Source organism: Doryrhamphus excisus, linkage group LG12 (assembly GCF_037039965.1).
Source record: "Doryrhamphus excisus strain RoL-2023G ecotype Guam linkage group LG12, RoL_Dexc_Guam_v1.1, whole genome shotgun sequence".
Taxonomy (NCBI): Eukaryota; Metazoa; Chordata; class Actinopteri; order Syngnathiformes; family Syngnathidae; genus Doryrhamphus; species Doryrhamphus excisus.
In genome coordinates, this window is record NC_136368.1 from 18,017,388 (window position 1) to 18,029,895 (window position 12,508).

At 38.1% G+C, this 12,508-nt stretch overlaps 1 protein-coding gene across 3 annotated transcripts in view; it reads left to right on the top strand.

The window, feature by feature from the left end:
• Nucleotides 1-12,508, top strand: part of LOC131135579 (uncharacterized) — a 28,891-nt gene that overhangs the window by 6,302 nt on the left and 10,081 nt on the right. For all 3 annotated transcript variants that reach the window (XM_058081640.2, XM_058081641.2, XM_058081643.2), the window contains exons 2-7: nt 5,663-5,784; nt 7,615-7,705; nt 7,968-8,120; nt 10,718-10,786; nt 11,479-11,517; nt 11,619-11,738. In XM_058081640.2, coding sequence (XP_057937623.2) covers nt 5,756-5,784; nt 7,615-7,705; nt 7,968-8,120; nt 10,718-10,786; nt 11,479-11,517; nt 11,619-11,738 — 501 coding nt within the window. In that variant the 5' untranslated portion in view covers nt 5,663-5,755. The remainder of the gene's footprint in view (nt 1-5,662; nt 5,785-7,614; nt 7,706-7,967; nt 8,121-10,717; nt 10,787-11,478; nt 11,518-11,618; nt 11,739-12,508) is intronic.

The window sequence follows — 12,508 nt, forward strand, 5'->3', positions numbered from 1 at the left end:
AACTAGATCTTGAATGTATGATGTGTGTTTTGATTTCTAGCGGCTATGGCAGTGAGGTTGTACTCTGTGGCGGCTCAGATGACAAAAATTGTTTGTCCATATACACTTTTTCTAAATGGAATAATGCAGTCTCCCCTCTTAGCGCCCCCAGTTCTGCTATGAACAGCGGTTCGGATGTTGACAAACTGTTAAAGAGTAGGACGTGATGTATAGTTTCTTGTTCAATATTTTTACAGTGCGTTTGTGAAGTGACTGCAGGGGTTTGAGATCTGTAATACTAGCCTGCGAGCAAATGGGTAAACAATACATGATATTAGAGAATATCATGACGTTCATGTGCACTTTTGCTGCCTGTGCGGACATTTGATGACAAATCAGCGTGAAGTTATTGAGATTACATTTGATTCGATTAGAGACCCTTGTCTCGTGAGCTGGATGTCTTGTGACACCCCTACCATTTTTAACCACTTCAGACAGATGGTACGAGAATGGCTGTACCCGTTGAGCCGGTTTGGTTTATATTACTTCCTGTTCAACTCACATTGATGTGGAAATCTTCAAAATAAAGTACAGTTATAAGTCATCTGGAATTATATCCTCTAAATGAACACAAATCTCATTTCAAAATGTAAGTCAATCACAGTAAATGAAACATAAACGGTAAAATCTTTGGGAAAATTGGCCCTTATTGTCACTACCCACAACTCATAACCAATGGTGGGTGGGATTGTAGATTGACTGGTAAATTTGCCATATGGCTGAGGTCTGTCTTCATCACAATTGTCTGGTACAGAGACCTCATTACTGTAGACGCTGGGTCGATTCGCCCGTCCATCTCACGCTCCAGCCTTCCCTCACTTGTGAACAAAATCTTGACATACTTGAACTCCTCCAACTCTGGGGATGACCACTCTTACATGTGCAGGTCTACTTTGACATAAATGACTTCTTTTCAGGAAGTGGGTGCTTGTGAAGAGTTGTGTGACTGACTCAAATTGTAGTAGCTAAAAAATGGGATAGACAGACCTCTCTGTCCTCTTGCCACAATAAACACCAATCGCAAGGTTTTTGGGCTTAATAAATCACATTGCGGGTGCAAAATAATTTCATTTGCATATTCTCTCATATTTGTACATTCTGGTAATGTGCATATACAGTATTCTGCATATTCATGAAGGCACACAAACTCAGACTCGGAGTTCTATTTAACAGTCCAAGTTGCACCTTTGTAGATTAGCATAGCACACACAGTTTGCATGTGTTTTTATGCACACAAACATTGAGCAGAACAGGCTCGGAGTGTCTGTAAAGAATGTGCAACTGTAAAGAATGTGAACTATCTACCACACATAAGGACCTCGTAATATTAACTGTACAGACATAAGGACCTCAAGAGAAACGTGACAACTAACAAAGTACTTGGTTTCTTTTTTGTTTGAGCTTGAATCCTGCTCACAAGCATGATCATTATAAGCAGAACAAGGTCCATATTTATCTCCCAGGATTCCCCAGACAATACCATATTTGCATAACATATTTGGATAAGAGCATAGGAATGATATAATTGTGATGGAATATAGATGTGTACACATTAAGATATGACTTTAACCAACCTTAAAAGAGTTTTTTTATGCTATTGGACTCAAATCTGAATTTAGTTAGATGAATGTTTTGGAGGAATACAAATACATTGGAAGCAAATTTTCAATAATTAATGTTTTAGAACAAAACAACAGCCTATAAAAAAAGATGATTTATCGCAGCCTGGGGGGGTCGTACACAAATCCTTTGTTTTTTCAGGTAAATGTGTATTCCATTACGCCAGCATGTCAAATGTGTATTTATTACATTTAATTAATTCATTTCATAATGCTGAATTTGTGGAGGATATATTGTAGGAATGAGTCAAGTTTAATAATATTTTAATTTATGTATCAAATGACCAACATAAATCTAATTGATACATTTACTATTTGTGTTTGTTCATGCCAAGAGATGATTCATGTCTCAAATACTTTTATACTAATATTTAGTATATATTGTTTATATTAAATGTTCTGCGATGGGCTGGTGACCATTGGGTGCTAGGTAATCCGTTTTATTTTCTTCCAAATGCAGTTTTTACAGTAGTACAGTAGTACTACTATAGTAGTCTGCCTGGTTGGTGTGTATGTGTGTGTGTATCAATGAGATGGATGGAATTTGGACACACACGCGCTGTGAATACCCTTGAGGTCGTGTCCTAATTCATTCCAACATCGTGGTTGAATGACTTGATTTCAGAAAGGAAGACAAAGACTGAGACCTATTGACAGTGGAGTCAACACATCTTTGTTTCTCGTATGCATCGCAGCATTGTGAAGTAGATGCGTAGTGTAAGTAGAGTCCATGCAATGTCTGAGTGAAGCTGGTACAAAAGACGAGGACGTGTGAATTGGTGCATGGCACACCAAGTCTGATTTCTAAAGACACAGTGTAATCCTACAAGCCACTTTACAAAACTACTACAAGTCGTTCCTTAATTTTGAACATTATGACATGTTTATGGTGTATTATGAAAACGTTGATTGAGATAGAGACACAGGGTAGAGACACGGAGGGCAGAAAACAGAATGGAAGGCTTGATAACAATAACAGTAAAAGATGATGATGGAGGTCTGTTGCCAATATTACGTTCATGCTTTTACTACTACTAATCATATTTAGATCAATAATTGAAGCTGTAATGACGTTGTTGTTGTTGAATGAGTAGTCTGGTAATAGAACTTCAAGATGAGAATTGTGAATGAAATCGTGTTAATTTACCCCGTCACAACTTTACGATATTTGCCAATATGGTGTCCATTGTGGCAAAATGGCAGTGTTTTTGTGGATGTAGGGATTGTGTATCTAAACTGGGGTAAGGCAGCAAGAGTGGCGTCTGTCTGTGTGGCTATAGAACGGTGGCAGTGTGGGGGGTAGTGTGGTTGGAGCAGACCCTTGACCCCTGACCGATAGTAACTAAGTAGGTGTGGTCGGGGGAGGAGACTTTTGGCCAAGATGTGATGAATGTAGACTTACACATCATTATATTGTATTCATGGAATGGTATTTATATGTTGATTTGGCTTAAGGAAAATAACAGCCAAAAAGTACAGATATGGGCCTCAAAAATTCAGCAGTCCATAAAACTTTTGTCTCAGAATTTTTTAGGTTCATCTCTGTACTTTTTTCCAGCGTCACTTTCCAATTTTTCTTGCAAATGAGTGGTGTAGCCATTGTAGTTTTGTTCATGAGGTGTTCTAAACAGTAAATAGTGATACCGTCACTCCTGCCCTCTGCAGGTCGTTGCTGTTGTCACCAACAGTTGTTTTAGGGTCTTTCTTTACAGATCTCACATTGTTTGTGGCATTAGATTCTGTTGTTTTCCTTGGTCTACCTTTCCGTCATTTGTTTCTTATTAATTACACCAGTGGTTTCTTTCATTACAAATGGTTGTACTGGTTATGAATGTTTGTGTAATGGTTCTGATTTCACCTCTGAATGCAGTCTACACAATCGTATTCAATTTGTGTAGACAATGCTACTGCAATCATTCAGTGCCACTGTTCCAATACTTCTGGAGGGCATTGTGTCATTATATTGATAAACACAGGCATTAGAATTTATATTAACACTGAGTGGGAAAATGGGTGTTTTCGAAAATATCTGTGGCCTAAAGTGGAGGAGGTCATCATCATTCTCATATACATGTGATTGTCATAACATGAAAGGTGAGAGCTTCTCTTAAAAGTGAGTGAGTGGACAGATCTTGTTTACATTTGATGCTCATCAACACATAGTATTAATGTTAGAACATCTTTAATAAGTCACTTTTGTGTCACAGCGCACCTTTTATCTGTCAAGTTGTCTCATCTGAGTGTCCTCGGTTGAGAATGAATCCTTTGTTTTTGCTAACCGGTACATTTCAACTATGATAAGCACAATTGAAGTAAAGCGTGCTGACTCGTGTGTGTCATCATTTCGAATATTTTTAATTAGGTTGAAATGATCAACTGTGAAGCATAGACAAGACAGTTGTTATCATACTACCGCCATAGAGCAGAATATGTATATTATATATAGATATTACGTAGATATACATAGTGAAGCAGTGTGCTGCTTTTCATACAGTCTGCAAATATTCCCAAATTATTTGTGCCTTGGCAACATCCACCCATACCTAAAGCAACAACATGTTTTATTTTTAGTTCTTTTCTTTTGAAAGTGATCACAATTGATAAAATGACGTTTTGTATTGACGGAATCTAAATAGATGTAAGACTGGAGAAGTCAGTCATTGTTTATGACTTGCCGTGCTGTGATCTAATTTTACTTTTACCAGTGAGGCTGGAGAAAGAGATTAAAAATACATTTGGACAAACTGGGATGATGCAAGACTAGCGTAGAATAAATGAATAGACTACTCCATCTGCTGGACATTTTTCAGAGGAAGAATATGATAATTGCAGCATACTGTATTATACCTGATGATTAAAAATATTTTAAAAATACTAGTTATTATAATATAACAGTATGATAATTTTATATGTCACCAGTATAATTTAAATATGTTCAGAATACTAGGTATTATTACATCATATACATATATCCTATTACAACATCAACAGTGTGACAAAATGTTCTAACAGTACTAGATATCATGTCATATTATACATGAATAAAGTGTTAAAACTAGCTTATGCTAGCTAAGCCATTTTCTTTTAATAGTAAATAGTTATTTTTTCTGTGCTTTCTAAATACTGAAAAACTGCTAGCACGAAGCAGATAATAATACGCCTATAAAATGTTTTATAATTGTATATTCATGTAATGCTAGTAACAGATGCATTCATAATAACATTTAATACTTACCTGAATTTTCAGCTTATTGCCATAAATTTCTACTACACACGAAGTCAAAAAGTCAAAAAGAAAAGTAGTTCTTCGACGTTAGCTTCTACAATAACAATGTGGCTGTAGCTAGTTGTCTAAGCAGGTCACATGACGTCATTGGCGCGGTTTTGGCGGTTTTGTCGCGGGAATAGGTGCATCTTATCACGTGCACCACTGGCCTCGTGCTAGCAGTTTTTCTCTATTTAGAACACACACAGTCAACGAAGAGACATCCAATAGTTTTTTTCATACTTGACAGTTTTGATTGCCCACTTGAAGTCCGCCTCAGAGTGATCACGTGATGTTCCTGTGACGTGTCATGTCAGCTGATTTATACAGCTGTTATCGCTGTCTTCTGGAGGCAGGAAGGCAGGGCGATCGCGCCATCGGGCACATCACGTGATCACTCAGGTGGGGGGGAAAATAAATAAATATTTAGGACATTTCCATTATAATTTATATGATGTGAAAATAGCATGAAGACAATATTATTGTCAAATTATTCATTCTAGAAAGAGGTGGAGTTATTTCATTTGATAATATGTCACACAACGAGTAGCTGTTTTCAAGGGTTGTATTTCTGCCATACACTAGAGGGCAGTATCATAAATCTCTGCATTAGTTTTTATCCTTGCCATAGAAAAGACAAACTGCACTTTTCCAATGGGGGCCTGTGAGACATAGATGTAATACCATTCAAGCATGCGTGATAAACAACAAAATAACTGCTTATTCTTTTGCCCGGCAGCACTACCACCAATATCGTCATCGGTACCAGGAGGACAACATCTGCTGTGTGAAGGAAAGGGAGCAGACCAACTCTCTATGGTGGAGCTGGCAGATGCTGACACTGCAGCAGCACTTCTCCAGGTAGCACCACACACTACTATAATATTTATTGCTTCTCAACATTGAATGGATTTACTGGATCACATGATTATATATTTGACCGATTACTGATCAATAGTACACTTTGCAGCGGTTGCAAGCCAATCACAGGATACATTTAGACAAACAGCCATTCACATTCACATCTACTATACAAGGATGTCCTGCAAATATTCAACAGTTCCATCAAGTGGAGAGCCACCATGATTGTGCATTTGAAAGACACTAATTTAACTCTGTAATGTAATATTGTTAACCTTTTGCGGTGTATTACAGTGTTCAATGCCACAGAATATCCTGCCAGATATCACATTAGGTCCATAATAATAACCTATGGCTGTGATGTCATTCAACCTTGAAGGACAGATTTCATTCACTGACCTCCACAGAAAATAATATTATTTGGTAAATTGGTTAAATGGCCACATAAAGTATAAATGTAGTTTCGTGTTCATGCTTTGCCCTTGTATCTTCTCTTAAGTGACAAGGATTTCACATATTTTATCACAAGAAGCTATCAAAGGATTCAATACTAGGGGTGTCATAACACACTCATGTGATCCAAGATATGGGGGTCACGAGAAAGAGTCGAGATGCTATTTTAACATTACTTTGGAAAAAAGTACAATGACAAATCATACTTTTGTCTTTAACAAAAAGGAGTCACAAAACAAAGCAGATACATTTTGAAATATTGTATAACTTTTAAGCGTGATGCTTTTAACTTTAAAAAGTAAAATTAAACTAACAAAATTATGAAAGTTAAACTAATGATGGTAATTGTAGCTGCTATTATTAATCATTTATGCTGACGTGTAGTTATGAAAAGACACATAGCTTTTGCTTAGATATCAACACCGTGGTAGCTGTTGAACTCTGATTTTAAAAATGTTGGCAAAGCACTTAATGTGCGGTTCCAATCCAGCTTTGCACCGCCACTTCCATATTACATTTATTGTCATTCATAGTAGTGATGCCACTGAGTGAGGCCTTTTGTCAGTCATACAGTCTCAGTCTCTTATTCTCAGTGGGTGGAGGCGGGGCCGGTAGCATACACACAGCAGTGCAGAAGAGTGTAACTTAGTAGAAATTAAATATATTAATAATAAAAATTATTTATTTATATTTTTGCATTGTACTTTTCTTAAAAGTAATGTTAAAATCACCTATTGTCTCGTCTCGTAGGCTCAATTTAGTGTATCGCCACATCTCAAACTTGCAGTCTACTATTTTACACTGTACACTTTTGTCTTATTGAGGTATATTTTCTAATCATGAATACTCAGAAACCCAAATAAACAAGTTGCGATTGCTGCCAGCAAGCCCAGCTAACCATCAGTAACCACCAAAGTTCAAAGCGTGTGCATAGAAAGATTGTGACACCACGAAAAAAAATTATCGTAGCCCAGAGGAAAAATGCAAGCATGCCGATGAGTCCCCAGAAACCGAGAGACGTGTGAAGTTGAACATGGAGGATTTAAATTTACATGGCGCCCTAAAGGAGCTCCTGGTAGAATTAAAAAAAGGATATGTGCCAAAAGACATGGTATTAATACGCAAGACCTGATCAGTCCACAGTGTTTCACATTATGTGAACCAATACACAAATATTTTGGACAGTGGCATTGAGTTTAGCTTTTTTTCATGTGATGCAGGGGAAATCATTTAGTGGACCATACATTGTGGCCCTGGTCTATAGTAAATAATGAAACCTCATTTCTATTTCAAATGGATTGGACTAAGAGTTCAATATTCTGGTACTCACATTGATTCAGTTGGCCACACTTGTTTCTCTTTTTTGTGTGAATGCAGAATGGAGGAGACTGTCCGAACACTACTACAGAACCAGGACTCACTGGAGGGCCCTAAGGTGGACCCACTGGATCTCATGAAAGCATATAAGGTAAGAAATCTCTCTAATCCAAGACCAGTGAACTTCATAAGGATCTGGCCTTATGCATTTAAGGGGTTTGCTGAGAAGCAATTCTAGGACAGAATAAATGGTGTTAAGACATTACCATGAGTAACTGTACTCTAATAGATATCATAAACTCACATTTTGGAGAATACTGTTGGAAGTAAACATTTTGTAATGTCTGTCGATCATATGTAATGTTTCACCAAGGCAAGGTGTGCATTGTTGAGTTATTATCTCTGTATTGCAGGACAAACTGCTGGAAGAAATGTGGAAGCAGCAGGACAGTCTTGAGGGGCCCACAACTACAGATGCAGAGATGTCGACTTCTCTGGAAGCCAGCGGTGGTTCAGAGGAAAACTCAAACAGCAATTCCCTGCTCGGACGACTTCGAGCTTTGGAGGTTTGTGGATTGTTTCTTTACTGTTCAATCATTCATTCATTCATTCATTTTCTACCTTTTTTTACTCACGAGGGTGCTGGAGCCTATCCCAGCTGTCTTTGGGCGAGAGGCAGGGTACACCCTAGACTGGGCGCCAGCCAATCACAGGGCACATATAGACAAACAACCATTCACACTCACATTCATACCTATGGACAATTTGGAGTCGCTAATTAACCTAGCATGTTTTTGGAATGTGGGAGGAAACCGGAGTACCCGGAGAAAACCCACGCATGCACGGGGAGAACATGCAAACTCCACACAGGGATGGCCGAGGGTGGAATTGAACCCTGGTCTCCTAGCTGTGAGGTCTGCGCGCTAACCACTCGACCGCCATGCAGCCCCTGTTCAATCAAGTGATTATAAATAGTATAAGTACAGTATGCAGTAGCAGTAAAAGGTTATAAAAAGTCGATAGATAGTCTAGTGTTGAGGAGTAAGAATCTACTGAGGCCTTCTGAGACTTATTGTCAAGCTTAAAGTTCCTGTGATCCAAGCCACTGATCATCAAGAGTCCAGATTGTTACAACAGTCCCAAAGGTTACTCGACCTGGAATCCTGCTGACCCGGGGGTTGACGTCCAGATGAAGTCAGCGAGAGACCATGCAAATCTCCTAGCCATCAGTTAAAGTCCCTCACAGGATTCAGGCTCTGCAGGCTCCAATCTCGAGAAACACATTGCTGGCCCAGATTCCTGTACCGACATCCAGGAGATCTAACGTACAGTACAAATCCCAACTGTTTATGTGAAATGACCCAGGACAGCCCCCACCTCAAGTGGGACTGCCATCATTAAGGATAAAATATATTGTCATGGCTACCTGGACGCTATTAGGATGAGAAGAACGGGGTCGACCAAGAATCTCTTCATTGCAAAAAACAAAACAAGCGACTCCGGTACCAGAAAGGAAAAGCTGCATTTGCAAAAAAAGCAGAAATCACCATGCCACCATTTGACGTTGGCAGAGACCTTGACCCTGATAACGAAGATGCAGAAGCCAGTTTTGATTATAAAAGACTCAAGAGGAGCGGGCGGGTTGGAAATAACTGATTTGGGATTCAGCCAAATAATCAATTTGATGGTAATTCTGCTCATGACAGCAGCAGGTTAGCTTTGCTTTTTAAAAGGCGTCCACCCTGTAGACGCCTCAACCGTATGGTGTGTCTTTTTCCTCAGCCTCATTTCTTATGCTTTTGAAGGCTAGAAACGCAGGTTGAGTTCCTGTCCACAATGACGATCTGTGCTTTTCACAGGCCATCCTGGAACCCGATGGATGTTGGATGGATGTAATTCTAATTTAATGACGTCAGTAGATTTGCTGTGCTTCTCAGCTCGAATGCAAAGTGTTTCCATGTACTTTGAGTTTTGAGTATTACATATTATTACACAGCCGCATTTCTGTGGTATGATTACTGCTGTTTCAACATAATACTGCTTAGAATTCAGTTCACTCGCTGGCATTTGAAAAGACGGCTGTCCATTAGACATTTTTATGTTCAAGTAAACACTCGAAGCTCAGACTCCTAACTTGGACGTGTTTGACCTTTCTCCAATCTGACTGCAAGCCTTCAGGCTGTCATGTGACCTTTTCAGATCTTCTCCGATGCTCCCGTCCTGAGAAAGGATCAAATCCAAACATGTTATAGTTATTATGATGCAGTCACAATATCAGTTAAGTGGCCACTGTGTCATTTCAGTTTCAATATTTATCAGTAGTTTTTTTTAAAGAATGCTTGGAGCTCAGGAAGTGGAGCTCTTCTATTATTTAATGAATGAATCATTTTGGAGAATATTACCTCCTGAGCTTCCAGCATTGTTTCTGCACTGCAATAACTGAAACCTAAGCAAGAACAAATTACTATAACATCAAGGTTTCTAAAAAATGAAATATGTACTGTATGTGAGATATAGTTTTTCATCTGAAGTAATGTGTGTTAACATTTGAGATTAACAAGATTGGGAAATTGAAAAAAAATGGGAAAAAAATGGAAATGGAATGGAAAAAAATAATAAAAATCCATATATATATATTGTTTGATCATCTTATTTCTGATACTAGGGACTAGAGACTAGAGAAATATTGATCTAAAAAAATCTTGTTAGTCAAAATTGATTTAGTGATAGGCTGGGATAGGCTTCAGCATACCCACGACCCTAGTGAGGTCCATCAAACAGATTTGTTTCAATCTGATGATCCATCCTTTTTCTATGCCACTTATCCTCATTAGGGGTATTCTGGACACGGGCGAAAAGGCACATATACACAAACAACCATTCACACTCACATTCATACCTATGGACAATTAACCTAGCACGTTTTTGTAATGTGGGAGGAAACCGGAGTACCCGGAGAAAACCCACACATGCACATGGACAACATGCAAACTCCACACAGAGATGCCCGAGTGGAGATTCAAACCTGATCTGACTGTGTGGCCAACATGCTATCCACTTTTTCCACCCTGCAGTTGATACTGTTTACGTATCAACAAAGAATGTATTTAAACAAGAGAAACATAATCATGCATTTATGAAGTGTTCAATTTGTTTTTTCCAGGCTGAGAACTCTGCTCTGTCCTTGGAAAATGATAACCAGAGGAAGCAATATGAGCGCTGCCTGGATGAGGTGAGAAGTTTATAAAAGGTGGAATATGAAGAGGGATATTTTGAATAGCATTCTTGAACATTCTTTTCAAATATTATAATATCTGTGCAATACTTTGTTATTATACTAAGTATAGTTACTCCAGACTGCATTCACTCTAATATCTGATCAACCTCCACGTGCAATTTCAAGGCTCTAAATACAATATATTAAGTTCTATGTGAAGTATTTCTATAATGCCTCATATTAACTCACTAGCAAGATCTCATAGTGTATAGACTGGTCATATATTTCATCTCATTTCATATTATCTGCATACTGTAGTTGTACATACCTCTGGGTAAAACAGTTGATTTGTTAATACTTGGGTTTTTTATGTTGTCTATTTTTTTATATTGTGTATTTTTGTACTGCTTAACTGATTCTGTACTCTTGCTGCTGTGCAATGCAAATTTCCTTACTGAGGGACAGATAAAGGCATATCTTATCTTATCTTATAAAATTAGTGCATTTTGAGTCATTTTTTCAATTATTCAATAATTATTATGGGGTTTGACCTGAAATCTTCCATGATGTCCTCCATCATTTTTGTTGTTTCACTCTGTCAGCATCTTTACACAATTAAGGTTGTCATTGACAATCAAAACCTCATACACATAATACAGTTGTAACACTTCATCATTGAATATCTCATTGCACTTTTTTTATTCTAGGTGGCCAACCAGGTTGTCCAGGCTCTCCTCACTCAAAAGGTAGTGTTTTATATTTTCAAGTAGGAATATTGGAGTAGTTTGAGCTTTGAAAACAAAATGGCTACCACCTCTCTTTTCTCAATTCTTATGCGCACTTCCAGGACTTGAAAGAAGAATGTGTAAAGTTACGTACGCGTGTCTTTGACTTGGAGCAGCAAAACCGCATACTGAGCGTTTTGTTCCAACAGAGAGTCAGAATGTCCCCGAGTCCTGCCCCCAAGGTAAGTGCACATTATCTTCACTTTGTTACTAATTTATGCTGTATACAGACTGTATGCTTCCATAGTATGAATGTGGGTTACATTTTGACTATTAGTGGATTGAGTTTTGCATGCAATTAAAATGTTTTAAGTTTCCGAAGATACAAAAAACTGATGGGTTCGAGGAAGTTATTAAAAACCCAAAATGAATATCGGACCTTCATACCTTCATGAGTATGGAAACTTGTGACTGCGGTCACAGATCCTGTTATTTAGGGTGAAAACAATTTTTGTTAGTATTTTGGATGCTGAGGAATGCTGTCCTTCACATTTAAGCTTTTGTCAAAAGGTCAAACTTTAAGACTTGATGGAGGTTTAGCCTTTACAGACCATCTGTATGCATTAGTGATACTGTGTAATAAACAAGGCCTCTTTTTTGTGAGCTTTACACATGATATAGCATATTTATGCCAAATACAATACATGCAGTATGTAACTGCATGCGGAACATTATATTAAAAAAGGCTCTCGAAACATTGGGAAGTCTTCATTTTCACATCACTGTCATACACACAAAATGTTAATTTCTTGATCTGTTGCAACATTCCCAGCTATTTGGCAAGCAAGCTCTGTGATCTTATCATCCCACACCTAAGGCCTGAATATGAAATGAAGCTTCTTTATTAGTCCCACAGTGGACAAATGTTGATACGGTAACAAAGTTACTGCAGCAACACCAAATATAAACACAAAACTGTCAAAGGACACGCTAACTTGTATTTCAAACAACA